Below are 19148 nucleotides of genomic sequence, written 5' to 3'. Positions count from 1 at the left end.
CTTGAATTTAAACTCGCAAAATGTCATCATCAGATTATACTGTACATGCAAATTTTAACATTTAATCATATTTAGGTGGTATCACCACGGACTTATAAACCAGGTTTATAGGTCCGTGGTGACACCAAATCGGTAATCAAACGTGCCATTTGTCTAGGAAAGGTATAGGTCGGTGGTTTATCAATCAGTTTGCTTTTTCTGTAAGTTGAATTAAATCCTTTTTGTTATTGGTTATTGTTGCAATCAGCACACTCTGTATTTACAGATAGTAAATATACTGAAATGCAAAATGTTTAACAAATGTAATGGGGGAAAAAATACCGTCCTACCTTTTAACCTTTCAGTTTATTTTTAATAGGATAATGTTTTATAATTTGTCCTTCGCGGTAATTAAGTAGAATAAATAGAATATAAAAAAACTGGTTAAAATGCACATCTTTAAAAACAGTATTAGATCGTTCAATAGTGTTTGCCCCATATTTTATATTTAAAATCAGAATTTTAATACGGCTTGGCTGACGAGCTGCGAACATGGGTTCCATACTGGGCAAAACCATGGAAGATAACTTCAAGAAGCAACAGGAATTCATGGAAAAGAATCAAGAAATAATGGTAAGTATTCCCCATGTTTCAGTGCAGTTTCGAAGTGGTTTTCCGAAAATAACACACATATTAATAATTTCATCAATATTTTCTAAGCTTGTCTGTTCTCTACAGCCTTGTCGTCATCGCTGTGGGCGACATTGTCAGTGGCGTCGTTGTGCAACATCTTTAACTCGAAAGATATTCACATAAAACTTGGTACACTTTCAGGAGATAATTATTTGCACATACATAGCAAGGCTAATAACTCTGGTTTTAATAATTGTTTCTTCAAGATAGCTGTTACTTCGTCGTACGTCGCATCTGTGCGACTCAGTGTTCTCAATATCATGTTTTGTATTAGATCATGCATGCATGTATTTATTTGTGTTTGCGTATGGGCTTGAGGCCTCTGTGCAATAAATTATTTTGAATTTGTATCAGATTGAGTTATGTCCCTTGTTTGACTAAGAGAACAAAACTCACCACATACGAGCGTGCTGAACGCTGCGGGGTGCTCTTGTTAAGGTTTATGACTTTATTTGTTGTTTGAATTATTATATAGAGTAATTTTATACATTTTTGATACTGTAATTGTATAAGAACAACGTTGATCGTCATTAGCAGAAATAAACTCATCCTCCTTCCGCACCTTATTATTAATCCTATAAGCCATCCAATGCCGCGTTCCAAAGAGGGAGTAAAAGTTCCATTCACCACCCAATAGTTTGACTATACATGTAGTTTAATCGCAGCTTGATCGGTATGCTGCGTCGGCAATTCTGGTACGCTCGGATTATTTCGTTGACTGACACTACATTGACTGCAGCAGAGTGTAATAGTTTACCGGGGTACCTGACGATGATTGGTGTGATACGCAAACAAGTTCTTGGAACCACAAACAACACATGCCAACTTTCTGTTTCAGCTGGAGCGACAGATACAGATGCAGAACCAGATGCGGGAGCGCCAAGCATCTATGATGATCGCTCGCTCCCGGGACCTGTTTGCCTGGTTTGGAAGCTTCTACGCAATCTGCGCTCTCGCTGGTGTTGCTGGGTATGATATGTTACCAAATACCAATCAATAAATCGCATGCATGTACGTGCAGTTAGAAAATCCATAGTAGGTTCAATATCAAATAATAAAGGAACTAAATATGAGTCTAGTTCCAACGTTTTGTCTTCACTATTTCACTAGTTTTGCGACTAATATTGTTTATCTGTCCTAAATTGTTTAATTGACATTAATATGCATGTGAATATGGTTAGTTTTCCCTGTTCGATGATAGCAGTAATTATTATTAAATGCGTGTTTTAGTTTCGCCAAGACGAAGAAGCCTGGTCCACTGATACCTCTCGTTCCACTTTCGTTCATCTTCGGGTATCAGTATGACCTCGCGTATGGCACCAAGATGGAGAGATGTAGAGGTTCGACATTTCTATTGTCTTCTGAACGTCCATAGTATTTGTAGACTTGTAGTCGCACGAAATTAACGTTATTTCAGTAGATAAAGACAGCTTGGCCATATCAGTTTAGATTGTATTTGGCATATCGGCATATTTGCCTTGGGTCATATGTATACAAATAATTATTGAAATAGCATGGCCAAGACGTACAAAACAATAAACACATGACCAGACACAAATATATTGTGTATTTAAAGAAAAAGTTATAGTTTGAATTAACAAAAATCACGAAATATCTACGACATACTTTGTTTAAAAAATATTAAGAACCAGATAATTTTGGTATTTCTTTGCAAAATAACCACATTTTGCAAGATAAAAAGCATGTTTCTGATTTCTTACGGACATAATATGTTAAAAGTGGGCCTGTGATGGACACTATACATGACACATTTGCATGTTGTGATGTCTGTTGGTTATCAAACATATTTTAAAATATAAAGATGGGAAATGACTCTAGAAAGTGGTAGAATGTTTCTGTCAGGATTTACTTTATTGTATGTGCACTGGCAATTTACCAGTACTTAAGACATTATGTCATTGCATTCGCTTTGTTTCGAAGAAAACATTCAAAATCATTCTGAACAATCGATGCATATAGCAGTAGAAGTATAGAGTATACTAGTAATTTAACCTGTCACGTTCATCGTGTCCGCAAGAGTCAAGAACAGACTGGGTGTTGTGTTAATACAAGTAGTAAAGGGTACATACTTTTACAGGACAAACGTTTACGAGATACCATTAGTTTACGAAAGCTTGATTATACCGTGTTTCAGAGGAAGCGACGCGGGTGCTGCTGGAGGAAGGTTCATTGATACAGCTTCCTCGCGGTCTGCCCACCATACAGTCCATAGACGCCGCTCGCCAAAAGAAGTAGGCGAAGCTTATCGGGCGTGTGCATAGACACTCAGGACTAGTGTATTTGGTGAAGCTCTCGAGACATTGAATGGTTCAGAATGTTGTGTAAACAAAATATTAAGTGTTGTTTTTTTACAAACGTGTTATGTCAAAAGTGTTTCAATTTATTAGATGTGCTTGAAAAGGATATCTAGTCCTTTCAATAAATGTATTGGGTGTTCTGTAAAAGATCACATAGAAATTCATGATGAATACAATTTATCTTTCAACAAAAGGTGCCATTAACTGTTTTATTTAGTTCCATGATCTTGTAAAGACAGCATAATATTAATATAAAGAAAAGTGCTAATGAAGTGTATACATTACTCATTTCCAACAATACTGTATTATATTTATTGTATGTTAGTGTCTTGTTTGTAGACGAGTTGATGTGTATAGGGTAATAAAGCCATGATTAGAACGGGTTTGTTATTACCTGCAACATGCTCGACACGCGATTTCACGGATACTTTCCGGAGGGTCGAATCGCCCTATTCGGACATCAATTACTCACAATAGATTTCTATGTTTTTTCAACACGCTAGCCAAGATAATGAGCAAGCAACATGTGGAAGAAAATGCATACTGTAGTAATTCAGCGAAATGGAAAAAACGTCAATGTAAAAGAACATATGTTTTTGTTTTCAGTACTGAATACTATTGATGCAATTAGAAGAATATATTTGGAAAGGTGTCTGAGATTGAAAAAGGAAACTGGATAATTAGTCTAAACATAGTTAAATTAAAATTTTGGTCTGCAGACCCTGATTACGCCCATCTTGGTAAGTCTATGGTGGTTTTTAAACAGCCCCAGGGGTGTGGGGTGTGCGGGGCAGAAGTCTGAGTTTGAGACTCGGGCCACAGCTAAAAAGGTGAACTATTAAATGTTTCATATCTTTGATATAACAATTTTTGACAAATGATGTGATCCGTTCGTTTATTTCCGTCCCATCAATGTACATAGACGGAACATATAAATGCCATTTACATACAACACATAACCATTCATTACGAGATCTAAGAGACGATAAAAGCTGAAACCACATCAGATTATACCGTATCACTTTCACTTTATCAATGTATAACTAAATATATTACGAAATATATTCAATATGCTATATTTACTATGCAAGCGTTACGAACTGTCTCTCAAGATCCGAGAATCCAGATTCAAAACCGAAAATTTTATTTCATTGTAACCTTCCATTCTTGATTGTGGTCTTTGCTTCGAAAGTGTATCATTAACTTTTGCATTGTGAAAGATATGGACCAATAAATGATTCAACCCATTTAAAAATGGTTTCATGAGGTTCTTTCCCGACTGAGACTTAAGAGTTTGTAATCATTGCCTCAGACTGAATACGTAAGTGAATATGGTAGGGCCCTCATTCACTAACGTGAGGCTTAGAATTGCGCAAGTTTCTCGGAACGTTAATAAGGCCTAATAAATACCTGTACTTTGGGCAACCCGATCCTACCTGTCAAAACCCCTCGACCCTTGATTAAAATATCCGATTTGTTCGATTTTTAGACCGTGAAATCCATTTCAGTTTGTTACAATGAAAACATACAGTATTTATTATCTAATTTACAATATACCGAAATGTCATGGTTAGTTTTGCTTTGCTGTTTTGACTTGAGACCGTTGCCTTAAGCTCAGATAAAAAGCGACTGAATAAATAAATATGACACCGTGCCGTGTTTGAGTCTGTGTAACGATTCTGGATCCGTTTGGTCTTATATTTAGCATTTATATGACACCTGGTACATGTATGTCTTGTTAAAAGTTACCACTTAGAAATATCTAGATGACTCTCCAAGTTTTTTGTGTAAAGCCTGACGAGATACATATATACAAATGGCGTCCTATTTATCCAAGAAGCACGATCCACGTTCGAATTAAGCCATTATGGCCACGGATATTTTAAGACGTATTCGAGATCAATGTTTTAACTTTTCAATTGCTCGACGTAACTTACTGCCCCAATAACGCCAACGGCCGTCCGTTCGTCTTACTGGCTCAATAGTGACAAAAACCGTCCGTTCGTCTTACTGGCCCAATAGTGACAAAAACCGTCCGTTCGTCTTACTGGCCCAATAGTGACAAAAACCGTCCGTTCGTCTTACTGGCTCAATAGTGATAATTGCCGTCCGTTCGTCTTACTGGCTCAATAGTGATAATTGCCGTCCGTTCGTCTTACTGGCTCAATAGTGATAATTGCCGTCCGTTCGTCTTACTGGCTCAATAGTGATAATTGCCGTCCGTTCGTCTTACTGGCCCAATAGTGATAATTGCCGTCCGTTCGTCTTACTGGCTCAATAGTGACAATGGCCGTCTGTTCGTCTTACTGGCTCAATAGTGATAATTGCCGACCGTTCGTCTTACTGGCGCAATAGTGATAATTGCCGTCCGTTCGTCTTACTGGCTCAATAGTGATAATTGCCGTCTGTTCGTCTTACTGGCTCAATAGTGACAATGGCCGTCTGTTCGTCTTACTGGCTCAATAGTGACAAAAACCGTCCGTTCGTCTTACTGGCTCAATAGTGATAATTGCCGTCCGTTCGTCTTACTGGCTCAATAGTGATAATTGCCGACCGTTCGTCTTACTGGCCAAATAGTGATAATTGCCGTCCGTTCGTCTTACTGGCTCAATAGTGACAATGGCCGTCTGTTCGTCTTACTGGCTCAATAGTGATAATTGCCGTCCGTTCGTCTTACTGGCTCAATAGTGACAATGACCGTCTGTTCGTCTTACTGGCTCAATAGTGACAAAACCCGTCCGTTCGTCTTACTGGCCCAATAGTGATAATTGCCGTCCGTTCGTCTTACTGGCTCAATAGTGACAATGGCCGTCTGTTCGTCTTACTGGCTCAATAGTGACAAAAACCGTCCGTTCGTCTTACTGGCCCAATAGTGACAATGACCGTCCGTTCGTCTTACTGGCCCAATAGTGACAATGGTCGTCTGTTCGTTTTGCTGTTCCAATAGTGCCAATGGCCGTCCGTTCTTCTTGCTTGCCATAAAGTTACAATGACCGTCCGTTCGTCTTATTGGCTCAATGGTGACAATGACCGTCCGATCGACTTGCTGGCCCAATAGTGACAATGGGCGTCTGTTCATCTTGCTTGCCGAATAGTTACAATGGGCGTCTGTTCATCATGCTGGCTCAATAGTGACAATGACCGTCCATTCGTCTTATTGGCTCAATAGTGACAATGGCCGTCTGTTCATCTTGCTGGCCGAATAGTGACAATTGGCGTCCGATCGACTTACTGGCCCAATAGTGACAATGACCGTCCGTTTGTCTTGCTGGCCCAATAGCGAATATGGGCGTCCGTTCGTCTTGCTGGCCCAATAGTTCCAATGGACGTCCATTCGTCTTACTGGCTTATAGTAACAATGGGAGTCCGTTCGTCTTGCTGGCTCAATAGTGACAATGACCGTCCATTCGTCTTACTGGCTCAATAGTGATAATGGCCGTCCATTCGTCTTACTGGCTCAATAGTGACAATGGCCGTCCGTTTATTTTGCTTGTCCAATAGTGACAATGGTCATCCGTTCGTCTTTCTGGCTCAATGGTGACAATGGCCTTCCGTTCATCTTGCTTGTCTTGGAGTGAAAATGACCGTCCGTTCACCTTGCTGGCCCAATAGTGACAATGGGCGTCCGTTCGTCTTGCTGGCCCAATAGTGACAACAGCCGTCCGTTCGTCTTGCTGGCCCAATAGTGACAATGGGCGTCCGTTCGTCTTACTGTCCCAAAAGTGACAATGGGCGTCCGTTCGTCTTACTGGCTCAATAGTGACAATGACCGTCCGTTCGTCTTACTGGCCCAATAGTGACAATGGGCGTCCGTTCGCCTTGCTGACCCAATAGTGACAATGGCCGTTGGTTCGTCTTGCTGGTCCAATAGTGACAATGGCCGTCCGTTCGTCTTACTGGCCCAATTGTGACAATGGACGTCCGTTCGTCTTCTTGGCCCAATAGCGACAATGGCCGTCCGTTCATCTTGCTGGCCCAATAGTGACACTGGTCTTCCGTTCGTCTTGCTGGCCATATAGTGACAATGGCCGTCCGTTCGTCTTGCTGGTTCAATAGTGCCAACGGCCGTCCGTTCGTCTTACTGGCCCAATAGTGCCAACGGCCGAACGTTTATCTTGCTTGCGCAAGAGTGACAATGACCGTCCGTCGTCTTGCTGACCAAATAGTGCCAACGGTCTTCCGTTGATCTTGCTTGCCCAAGAGTGCCAATGACCGGCCGTTCGTCTTCCCGACCCAATAGTGATAATGGCCGTCCGTTCGTCTTGCTGGCTCAATAGTGACAATGGCCGTCCGTTCGTCTTACTGGCCCCATAGTGACAATGGCCGTCCGTTTACCATGCTGGCACAATAGTGACAATGGCCGTCCGTTCGTCTTGCTGGCCCAATAGTGCCAACGACCGTCCGTTCGTCTTACTGGCCCAATAGTGACAATGACCGTCCGTTCGTCTTGCTGGCCCAATAGTGACAATGGGCGTGCATTCGTCATGCTGGCCTTATAGTGACAATGACCGTCCGTTCATCTTGCTGGCCCAATAGTGACAATGGGCGTCCGTTCGTCTAACTGTCCCAAAAGTGACAATGGCCGTCTGTTCGTCTTGCTGGCCCAATAGTGACAATGGCCGTCCGTTCGTCTTGCTGGCCCAATAGTGACAATGGCCGTCTGTTCGTCTTGCTGGCCCAATAGTGACAATGGCCGTCTGTTCGTCTTGCTGGCCCAATAGTGACAATAGCCGTCTGTTCGTCTTACTGGCCCAATAGTGACAATAGCCATCTGTTCGTCTTACTGGCCCAATAGTGACAATGGCCGTCTGTTCGTCTTGCTGGCCCAATAGTGACAATGACCGTCCGTTTACCATGCTGGCCCAATAGTGACAATGGCCGTCCGTTCGTCTTCCAGGTCCAATAGTGACAATGACCGTCCGTTCGTCTTGCTGGCCCAATAGTGACAATGGCCGTCCGTTCGTCTTGCTGGCCCAATAGTGCCAACGGCCGTCCGTTCGTCTTGCTGGCCCAATAGTGACAATGACCGTCCGTTCGTCTTGCTGGCCCAATAGTGACAATGGGCGTGCATTCGTCATGCTGGCCTTATAGTGACAATGACCGTCCGTTCATCTTGCTGGCCCAATAGTGATAATTGGCGTCCGTTCGTCTTGCTGGCCCAATAGTGACAATGGCCGTCTGTTCGTCTTGCTGGCCCAATAGTGACAATGGCCGTCCGTTCGTCTTGCTGGCCCAATAGTGACAATGACAGTCCGTTCATATTGCTGGCCCAATAGTGACAATGGCCGTCCGTTCGTCTTGCTGGCCCAATAGTGACAATGGCCGTCTGTTCGTCTTGCTGGCCCAATAGTGACAATAGCCGTCTGTTCGTCTTACTGGCCCAATAGTGACAATGGCCGTCTGTTCGTCTTGCTGGCCCAATAGTGACAATGGCCGTCTGTTCGTCTTGCTGGCCCAATAGTGACAATGGCCGTGTTCGTCTTGCTGGTCCAATAGTGACAATGGCCGTCCGTTGGTCTTGCTGGCCCAATAGTGTCAATGGCCGTCCGTTGGTCTTGCTGGCCCAATAGTGTCAATGGCCGTCCGTTCGTCTTGCTGGCCCAAAAGTGACAATGGACTTCCGTTCGTATTGCTGGCCCAATGAGCCAACGGCAGTCCGTTCGTCTTTCTGGCTTAATAGTGACAATGGCCGTCTGTTCGTCTTGCTGGCCCAATAGTGACAATTGGATCGTTGGATATCCAACGGACATCGGCCCTTCCTGAATTTTTTCTACGTGTTTTACTGTTTCGAGAAATTTGAGGCTGTGTGTCTCAGGTGCGCTCTATCCCACAGCGGTTAATGTATGGCCGGGTTTTAATTTATACAAGAGATGTGGCATCTGGTGACTGATCATTTAAAAGGGGATATTTTTAAACGTTCACATTTCCGAAACCATTTATGGGCATAGGTTATCCTGAACAGTCGAAATCTGCTTGAAGTTCGATTCCTCCAGTTTTGAGAATGTGGCTATACTTCATTAGATGGATCCGTTTTTCACGAAAAAATCACACCATTTTGGCCGCGAAAAATGGAGCACTGACCGCTCGCAATTTAAATAACACATACTTTCTATTTTGTTTAACAAGAAGATCGGGCAAATAATTGTTAAGCTATATAAATAAAATTTATAAAGATAAACATCAGTCTTTAATGACATTATTCACCCTTCTTAAGTCAATACTGCCAATAATGCTGAACGCGAGAAGGCAATATTGAATACTTGATCAATATATTGAAGATGAGAGAAGAGCGCAAGAATGTTTGGGTTAAGACAATTCACTTGTCAATACTATTAAAAGTATACTAACATAGAATGGTGTATTTATACTTAAACATATATAGAACATTTTTGCCGCACGATTGCTTTTGAAAGCCAGCTTCGCAAAAAACTTTGATGCATGTTTGGCATATGGCATATTAGGTTTATGAAAGATTTGTGGACACCCTAATGCGAATTAACTATTTAATGTATACGAATACTGTAATTTATATGAGGAGATTTTTGTATATATCATATTCTCATCTTAAATGGATCATTTGTGCATTATAGAAATGTTGTCAATCAATTCGAAACAATGGGGAAAATTGTCACGAGTTTGTCATATGTTGACATGTGGCGGGAGTTATCGGTTATCTTCGGCTCTATTCGTTAGGCTAATAGGGTTGCGTCGCACCTGTCATATATTAATCCGCTTACTGATTGAATAATCAATTGGCTAACCTAGTGTGATAAAATTTGCCTCTTAAAATCAATGAAATTTTATTTTGTATCCAGCCCTTTATTTTCCGAGGAAATAATTAAGTGAAAATATCATTGTTTACCAGGAACTATTTTATTTTTAACTACGTCATTCGTCGCGGATGTATCTGAGTTGTACTAAGGTCAATGTTTTGACTAGAAAATGAAGGTTGTCTTTGTGTAGTAAAACGCAGATTTCGAGCAAATAAAGATCCTTTAAAGATGGGCAATTGTTTAAAGGCACAGAGTAACGATGATATTTCTCTCCTACGAGGAAATGAGAACCAGGAGAGCGTCGAGCAGGCGCTGGGACCACCACCTCCTTATCAGGCATGTTGTTGACATTTCCGTTTTTGTTTATGTTCGTTTCGCTTCAGTGGTTTATCTAAAAACGGAGAACTAGAAGGTCATTTGTACTAAGTTGCTTGGTTTTTATCATCGATCTACATCATACATGTTAGTGAGTGAACCATATTTTCACTTTTTCCTTAGTCTGAAACAACTGAAGCAAAAAAACAAACAGTGAAACACATGTACAGCTGGCTATGAGTAATAGCTGTTTTGGTTTCAGTTTTATTGTTATTGCAGTATGGCCAAACAGGATACTCAATGAATCTTCCTGATAATTATATAATTAATTAAAACTGTTTTATTAGTCATTAAGGCTATTTTGTGTTGCTGATTTGGGGGAGATTCAGAAAAATGTCAACATCTTACCACAGTTGGTTGAGGATAGTTTTAAGTGCTCAATGATAAAAACAAATCAAAATACAAAACAGTCCAATCCAGCCTAAATTTCTTCTATTATAAGAATTAGACTTACAAGATGCAAAGAGGAAATGAACTTGCTCTTTCATTTAGTGCCATATGGCCTGTGAAGTTTGGTGACATGTTACCTGCTTTTTCTTCAGATTATCATAAGCGGTAAATGTATCCGTTACAACAATTAAGTATTTACCATAAATATAGTTAATATGAATCAAAGCATTGTATGAATGTCAGAAAACCTGGAAAGGCTTATAAGACAGAAGTTTGCCTTTTATGCATCAAAAAATAGGCTTTCGATGAAAAGTTTGAATTCTCAATTTTGTCCTAAATTGCCATAAGGCTTGTGATCATTTTGTCCACAGCTGAAGGATACAAATGAAAATGCAAAGAAATCAAATTAATAAGTACATATTGTTAGGTTAAATGTCACTAAAAATACAAGTTATGTGACATTTAAACTGAAATAGCTAGAGTTCATTTCCTTATTGTGACTGTGTACTAGAAGCATGCTAAGCGAGGCTCATTTACTCAATAAAGTCACAATGATAAATGGCATTAGATAAGGCTCTAGACATGCTTTTTGTGTCGCCTGAAAAGACGACATATAGGGGTTACTTGCGTCGGCGGCGGCGGCGTCTGCGTCCCATTTCCGCTTGTCCGGGGTATATCTCCTAAACTATTAGTGGTATCAACTTGAAATTTCATATGTAAATAGATCTAATTGGGGGCAAGTGCAGTGCACAAGAACTGTTACTCTTGCTTCCATATTTTTAGAGTTATTGCCCTTTGTTATTTTTCATGCTTAAAGTTTTGTCCGGGGCATATCTTGTAGAATATAAGAGTTATCAACTTGAAACTTTACCGTATATGTAGATAGATCTCATAGAGGGCAAGTACAGTGCACAATAACAGTAACTTTTGCTTTCTTAGTTTTAAAGTTATTGCCCTTTGTTAATTTTCATGCTTAAAGTTTTGTCCGGGGCATATCTTGAAGAATATAAGAGGTATCAACTTGAAACTTAATAGCTAGATAGATCTCATTTGAGGGCAAGTGCAGTGCACAAGAACCGTTACTCTTGCTGCCATATTTTTAGAGTTATTGCCCTTAGGTTTTGTCCATGGCATATCTCATAAACTATCAAATGCCACCTACACTTGAAAGTTAAATGGCAACATCATTGTCTATAAATGAATAAAATGCCAATCTTACAGCTATAAAGTCGACAGTAAATAATTCGTCAGGCGACACATCCGACTCCCGGAGTTCTAGTTCTAGTTTATATTAACTGTTATTTCCTGTATGTTGAATTCACCTCTTATTCTGAATGATTCAGGAGCAAAGAACTCCAGTGTATCATCCAACACCAAATGTGAGCAGGCAAGCAAGCCAACTGACAGAAGAGGAACAAGTTAAAATTGCTAAACGACTCGGCCTTATCAATCACCTTCCTACTGGCATCTATGATGGCACTTCAAAGAAAGGCAAAGAGTAAGGAAGTCCTGTAATGTAATACTTGTCTGCATGAAGTCGTGTATGAATATGGGTCACTATAGGTGATAAACTGGGTCACTAGGTCATTTTTTTTAAAAGTAAATCTGCATAATCCAATTTTTATGAAACTTGGTTAGAATATTTGTCTGCATGTTGTCTTACATTTATGAATATGGGTCATCTCAGGTCAAAGATTAGATCAAATGGTCAAATCTTAACAAAATGTTTTTGCCCACAAATCATTAATACATCCTTTTGAAAAAACACCATTGTTAAAATGTAAAATCCAGCTACATTGTAATATGCCACATTGTCCTCTTGTTTAAATATAATGTTGGGACAATTTAAACTTTGATAATTGTATGACAGCTATCATTTATGTAGGCAACGCATTGATATTATTTATGACTAAATAAACTTGTCATTTCATTATGTCATTGGCACTTATGTTAAACTCTTGATGCCAGGTGACACCATACATATTATTTGAAAGGGGTTTCTGATTACAAACATGTAAGAATGACCGAAAATACAGTTTAAATAAAGCTACCACATGGCAGTTTTTTATGTTTTTATTAAGTTCTCAATTTTGTTTTGAATTGGAAGTGAAATGCCCGATTTTTCAATTCAAAATGGAGTTTGCAATACCTTTTATGGGTATGATATTTAGGTATTCTTCCTCTAGTCTACACATTCAACCCGTTCAAATGATATCAAAATACCTGGCATCAAAGTTTCGCATTATAGTTCATTGGATACCTGCAGATTACGCAGAGTTTTAATCTGAATATTCTAAAAAAAATTACATTAGATTCTTCAATTTCTTTTATTATAATTATGTATTTGTGACACTGAATTTATAAATGTGATAAAATGTGTCATTTGTTTTCAGATGTGTGATATGTATGGGTGATTTTTCTGTTGGTGAACAATTGAGAATATTGCCGTGTATGCATTCTTACCACAAAGATTGTATTGATGATTGGCTGATGAGATCGTTCATTTGCCCCTCCTGTATGGAACCTGTGGACGCAGCGTTGTTATCCACATATGAAACAAGTTAGGGTTGTGAGCTTCTGTTGTGATAGAGACATCCTTATTGGTGATACTTCTGCAGGTGTCAACTGCAGTGTATGAAAAGTGTTATACCTGTGGCTGCAACTGCTGCCTATGGAGTGATCTGAATACAACTGTACACTGGCTTGAACATTTTGTCTCTGTGTAGCCAAACAGAGCTCCAACAAACATGGAAGTCAAGTGTACAACGTCTGTGATGCATTTATTTGTTAAGAAACATGGTTTATTCTGTTGAACATGTTACATAAACCATATTGAAAAAGTTTATGCAAAATTTAGTTAATACATGTATATTTTTTCACTAGCTTTGCTCATCCTTAAACTTTCAGCTAGTATTGGTTGTTTGCTGTTCAGAGTATACCTAATATTGCATCATGTAGTCTGTTGTAAAAGTTCAGGATTTTCAAAGCAGTTCTAGTCAATAATTATTCCAATAAATGCAGTACTTCATGATATTTTCCTTTCATTTGAATAAATACTCCTAAGGTAAATTTATACATCTTAAAATCTCTTTTTACCTGATGTCCTAATATAAAATGTAGAATGTAAATCAAATGGTCACATTGAGTTGCTTTAAATTCAATTTCCATGGTGTTTTCATTTGAATTGAAAATCATTTTCAAATTTCAAGATGGCATTAAAGACTATTCCACAATTATTTTTTGTCATGTGTTTTTTACATCAGGGTATTTGACCTTCAACCATGCTTCAAATAGAGAAACATAACTTACATTTCTTTTTATTGCATAAAGGATATAAATGGTTGTGCACTAGTTTAGATTGTTTATAACAGTGGATGCTTATTTGTGAAATTTACATGCCCAAACTTTGTCATGATTTTAAGGAGCTTAATTCAGTATATGGTATTTAAACAAGATTTTAAATTATTTTTTAATGTGAGTTTTTAACACCAAAATATTGATATGGTTAATTAATGAAGAACACCAAATAATTGTTGTTGAATTCTGCTGAAATACAAACATTAAATTTTGAAATGTTTGTTCCTATATCGTAGCATTGAAAATAATATGTAACTTTTATTGCTTAAGGGAAGTTAAAGCATATATACCATATAATTATTCATGTGACTATCCATTGGGAAATTTGCGGGCAATTTCCATCTTTTAAATATATAATTAAGATGTAGTATCGGCAAGAAAACCTGATGTTGATCTTGATACATTTTATAATGAACCGGTGTACATCTGTGTTGCAATATGTTCTCCTTATCTTATTTTCTCTATTATGATAATGGTGTGATCGATCTATGGTGGCATTACTCATCAATCATATTTCCATAGATAAACAAGACCATACTTATGTAAATATACATGTCATGAATCCACTTTCCTCACTAGCTGTCGTAAATGGAAACTGATATTGTAGGTTTAGCCACTGGAAATGTCGTTTGAATATTCAGATTTATGGTTTCTTTTGCCAGTTATTTATGACTGGTTTAACCTTTAACATTACATAAATAACAAAAATATATTGAACATGTTGACGGAGACAACTGTTTGATTGAAATCATGAACAGCCAATGCTTGTTTCCTACATTATTGAATACTGTCACTTTATGTGAACATGTTTTAAAAATAATTTTAGTATATTACAATTCAGATATTTTTTTAGCTTTTGTTACAATATAATAATTGTGTGTGTGTTGATATTATCAATGGCGGTGAATGATAGGGAAGGCCTAACCAGTCGTGTTTGTATTGTGATGTTTTGTATCCATTTATTGTCTCCATTCTGTGAAAACCAAGAAATTATGAATTATATTTAATTATAAACCATTACTTTACATATAAATTTGTTGTTAATGATAAATACTGTGTGTTAAAGCTGTACTCTCACAGATTTACCATTTTTACAACTTTTTTATTTCTTGTCTTGCAAATTTTTGTGTAAATATCTGCAAACCAGTGAAAAAGACTGCTGACAATATATTAGATCACAGATTCAGTTCGAAAACAAATGTTTTTTGGCTTAAAGCGTTACTAATGGGTTAAGAAAAATGCCTAAAACATCCATACTTAAATAGAAAAATCTGTGACTAATTTTTTGTCAGCAGTCTTGTGTGAATGGTTTACATGCATTTTCACAAAAAGTTTGTCAAAATGTTCAATCTGTGAGAGTGCAGCTTAAATGAAGTTAAGTGCACTTGAGAATGTGTTTGGCTGTTTGTGAGTTTAGCTGATTGTGATACATATCAACAGTTTCTATTTATGCCTGGAAAACTGCGTTACAGTTTTGTAGTGAGACTAACAGTCTTACTAATATATAAATCACCATGTATGCTTCATGCTTTAGTTGCTTTAATAGTTTTTACTTTTGTTCAGATATCATTTTGTTTGTGTCGATATTTTAACTGTGTGCTTCTGATGATTGATTGAATGTGTCTCACTTCGTCCAATGCTAAGAAGACTGGCTGACCCTCTCCTGTGCTTCATTCCTGCATATATCTGAACTCAGAGCGATGTTTTATATTAAGACAGCCAAATATGGTAAAGCATTTATCATTTCATAGCAAACTTTGGTGTTAGTATGCAGTAATCAAAAATAAAATTTTCAATTATAAATTTATTACTTTAAGTGCTGCAATGTGACGGAAAAGGTTTTTCATGTGCAATCAAAAATTAAAGCCAATTAATTTTTGTACAAGTTAGAAAATAACAGCGCTATAGTCATTTTGGGGAAAACATTTTTCTATATTAGTAATAGTGACTCCACCTCCCTCAAAGCAATCCCAAGCCAGCTCTTCACATAAGCTACCTACATATTGAGTTTCATCACTATCCAACATTCCTCTACCTGCACACCAAGTTTCCTCATTCTCCATCAAAAGAGAAAAAAAAAAAAACAGTTGTACTCTGGATTATCAATTTAAAATGGTGATGGAACAATAAGTTTGTTGATAAGAGAAGATGGTAACTTATTTATTAAGTCTTTGTCCCAACTATTGAAACACATTATTTCTCAAACCTAGTGTGTTTTGAAAGTATAAATATACAAGTGTCCTAGCAAATCAAGGGTGGAATGCGAAAAGGTCTAAGTGACATTAAATAAAGAACAAGATAGAACCTTTTTGCTTTGACCCCTCGAAATGTGGTTCCATTTCTTCTTATTGAAAGTATCTTTATTTAAAAAACCTCAACATATGAAATGATGGGACTCTTATATAGGGGTTCATATATTTTCACCTGTTCAATTTTTGTTCGTGGTTAGCTTGGGATTTCATTTATTCTGTGAATTACAATATTACATAGTTTTTGTGTTATTTGTAATAAATGTACCATAGTTTGAATTCATATTCACTAGCTGTATGGCGTCATAAAGGATCTCAAATAACTTACTGTTTTGTTATAATCTGCTTGTATAGTATTACAGTTCTACATTTAAGCCAAGCATCTTCTATGCTATGATGTTACGTATTTCTTCTATTAAGTATGTATCAAATATCTGCCCTGAAACTCACATTTTTAAACTTTTAAATCTTAATTGTGCTATATCAAAACTGTGCTGACTGTAAACAGGGGTACAGTATCACCTCTGATATTTATTACATGAACATGTAACAGATATGTTGAAGACAATTTTATGCAAAAACAAGTTTATGTAATCATCTTCTTGAATGTGAGTTACACCAAATTAAAAAAAAACCCATACCTATGGCATTTCATTTGTGACCTGTGCTAATATACTAGTGCGTATTGTTAAAACCATCATTGTTTCATAGTTTCTCTCTTGTGTCTTTCTCACTTACATGTGGTGTATGTCTGTTGTATATATGCCACACTAACATGTATCTGAATTGTGTGCAATTAAATATTGTTTTTGTTGTATCTGTAGTCAAACAGTATGCTTTGTTCCAATAAATATATTTAAAGATAATTATGTCTCGTTTGTTTTTGAAAAAAATCATCATCTACATTGTACTGGAATCTCTTTCTATTATTTTAATAGCTTTTCTAAAACTGAACAAGATGTTATCTCAGTCACCCATCCCTACCCCATGACATCCCTCCATTTTCCCCTCAAGTAAATTGTTCACCAATCAACCCAGTCATATTGTGGCCAGGGCTTCCCCTAAAAGAAGTTTGGAAGTAATTACTCGTTACAAATGGACTAAAACTTCCAAAATTGAATTCTTGGAAGTACAGAAACTGCCCATACTTTGGATAAAACTTCCCACAAAAGATTGGAGGCTTAAGATGTCAGAACCTATTCTGCTATTGTCAATTCAAGGCCACATTTTTAAGTTTTGAATTGAATTAATTGTTTCAATATACTCTTGTTGAGCAAGCATGGTTTAGATACAAATTATTTCATAATTGTCAGTAAAGTAGTAAAATAATGGATAATCTCTTAAGTGTTCGAAGGACTTGTACTTCCTTGTTCCTGAGAAAAACTTCCTTAAGTGATGACAAGGAAGTTAAAACTTCAATTTTTCAATTATTAATGAAAGCCCTGTTTGCTCTGTCCATTTTATTAATATGGTGAACATTTTTTTGATTCTGATAACGCCATTTCTTAATCTGTTCAGCATTTAAACTTAAAAGGCATCTCAACATTACCTTCACGTATTTATGGCAGAGAAGGGGGGCCACTTCAAAATCAAAGTAAGTTTCATTAAGAAATGAGTCATTCTTTTAAGATTAGAAAATAAATTTTAAGAGAGTTTATGAAAACCTTCTTGTACAGATATGTGTTTGTGTGGAAGTCTTTATGTGTACTACTTTATCTAAGTACATAGTATAAATTTAGGAATTATTAAAGCATGCAGAAATTGAGTACGAGACTTACAAAAACAAATTAAAAATGAAATTTCGCAAACAACTTATCATCTGCAACTTTTATATTTCAGGGGTTCTAACAGCTGATAATTGTTAATTCTGAAAAATAGCCTTGTTTGAGTATGAGGGATTCATGTCTAAGGCAGGGAAAGGGGCTTAGATCCCTTTTGAAATCGTTTTAATTTATATTAATTTCAAGGTACTTCCTACTGTTTTTGATGCAAATGTCCAAGCCAGCACAATCTTTACAAATGTACCAATACCATAGTCTCAAGAAAAAAATGTGCAATCCAGGTTTAAAGCTGCACTCTCACAGTTTGGACGTTTTGACAATTTTTTTTGTCTTGGAACGAGCCAATTTTTGCGAAAATCAATGGAAACCAGTGATATAAGACTGCTGACAAAAGATCAGATCGCAGATTTTTATATTGAAGTTCAAAAATTAATGTTTTATGCATTTTTCTTATTTCTTAAACCGTTAGTAACGATTTAAGTCATAAAACATTAATTTTCGAACAAAATGTAAAACTACGATCTGATTTTTAGTCAGCAGTCTTATATCATTGGTTTGCAGATATTTACGCAAAAATTTGCTCTTTCCAAGAAAAAAAATTAAAAAGTTGTAAAAATGGTAAATCTGTGAAAGTGCAGCTTTAAGGATTAATCCTCAACTATTAGAACCTCTGATAGCTACAACTTCACATTGTTTTTTGGCACCCTTTACTGTCTCGACTACATCAGAATACCAAATACACTACAATATACAAGGGAAGTGAAAATGCTGTTATTATTACCTATATATCCCTGCTTAACATGAAATCCTAGGTGTGCTCCTTCCTTTGTCAAGACTTGTCCTTTAAGTCCAAGAATGAAATTCACCTTGAATTGACATGGCTGAAACATTTCTTCATGGACTTGGAATGTTGAACATTTGATAACTTAAAATGACTTGGTCGAATTTTGACGCTTACAACAATTATAGCTCATACCTTAAACACAGTATTGTAAGACTATATTTTTGCAAGCTTGGCACACTCTGTAAGAGTCTGAGGGATCCGGAAATACTAATTTGCAAATGAACCAATCATTTCGATGCTTTCAAGCATCGCATGATCCTGGCTTAAACTCCACCTGAATCCATCAAATTAATTTAGAACCAAGTGCAGCATCTACAGCTGGTCAAACTTATTCACGTATCAGAGACCAATTGCTGCATTTTGGCATACACTCAGTATTTGATGAGGAT

At 37.4% G+C, this 19148-nt stretch overlaps 2 protein-coding genes across 3 annotated transcripts; both read left to right on the top strand.

Moving 5' to 3' along the window:
- Positions 1 to 125: 125 nt before the first annotated feature.
- LOC128214526 (plasminogen receptor (KT)-like) lies at positions 126 to 3369 on the top strand. Of its 2 annotated transcripts, none has more exons than XM_052921032.1 (5): positions 126 to 200; positions 498 to 612; positions 1511 to 1641; positions 1903 to 2012; positions 2828 to 3369. In XM_052921032.1, the coding sequence occupies exons 2-5, from the start codon at positions 532 to 534 to the stop codon at positions 2926 to 2928; spliced, it is 423 nt and encodes a 140-aa protein (XP_052776992.1). In that variant the 5' UTR covers positions 126 to 200; positions 498 to 531; the 3' UTR covers positions 2929 to 3369. The 2 variants fall into 2 exon arrangements, with proteins under 2 accessions (XP_052776992.1, XP_052776993.1); XM_052921033.1 differs by having other exon boundaries at positions 150 to 168.
- A 6523-nt stretch (positions 3370 to 9892) lies between these two features.
- LOC128214273 (RING finger protein 11-like) lies at positions 9893 to 17000 on the top strand. Its single transcript, XM_052920659.1, has 3 exons — positions 9893 to 10099; positions 11872 to 12026; positions 12922 to 17000. Exons 1-3 carry the CDS (start codon positions 9992 to 9994, stop codon positions 13091 to 13093), a joined length of 435 nt encoding a protein of 144 aa, XP_052776619.1. The 5' UTR covers positions 9893 to 9991; the 3' UTR covers positions 13094 to 17000.
- The last annotated feature ends 2148 nt before the right edge of the window (positions 17001 to 19148 follow it).

Source organism: Mya arenaria, chromosome 13, assembly GCF_026914265.1.
Source record: "Mya arenaria isolate MELC-2E11 chromosome 13, ASM2691426v1".
NCBI lineage: Eukaryota > Metazoa > Mollusca > Bivalvia > Myida > Myidae > Mya > Mya arenaria.
The sequence above is the reverse complement of the archived record's forward strand: the minus strand, read 5'-3'. Positions and strand labels throughout refer to the sequence as shown.

What these genes read in the sequence shown, in the direction of transcription:
- LOC128214526 (XM_052921032.1), top strand. Translation starts at nt 532, where the DNA reads ATGGGTTCCATACTGGGCAAAACCATGGAAGATAACTTCAAGAAGCAA. An exon ending in AAAAGAATCAAGAAATAATG is followed by an intron (nt 613 to 1,510) that starts GTAAGTATTCCC and finishes TTTCTGTTTCAG; the next exon opens with CTGGAGCGACAGATACAGAT. An exon ending in GCTCTCGCTGGTGTTGCTGG is followed by an intron (nt 1,642 to 1,902) that starts GTATGATATGTT and finishes TGCGTGTTTTAG; the next exon opens with TTTCGCCAAGACGAAGAAGC.
- LOC128214273 (XM_052920659.1), top strand. Translation starts at nt 9,992, where the DNA reads ATGGGCAATTGTTTAAAGGCACAGAGTAACGATGATATTTCTCTCCTA. An exon ending in GACCACCACCTCCTTATCAG is followed by an intron (nt 10,100 to 11,871) that starts GCATGTTGTTGA and finishes TGAATGATTCAG; the next exon opens with GAGCAAAGAACTCCAGTGTA. An exon ending in ACTTCAAAGAAAGGCAAAGA is followed by an intron (nt 12,027 to 12,921) that starts GTAAGGAAGTCC and finishes ATTTGTTTTCAG; the next exon opens with ATGTGTGATATGTATGGGTG.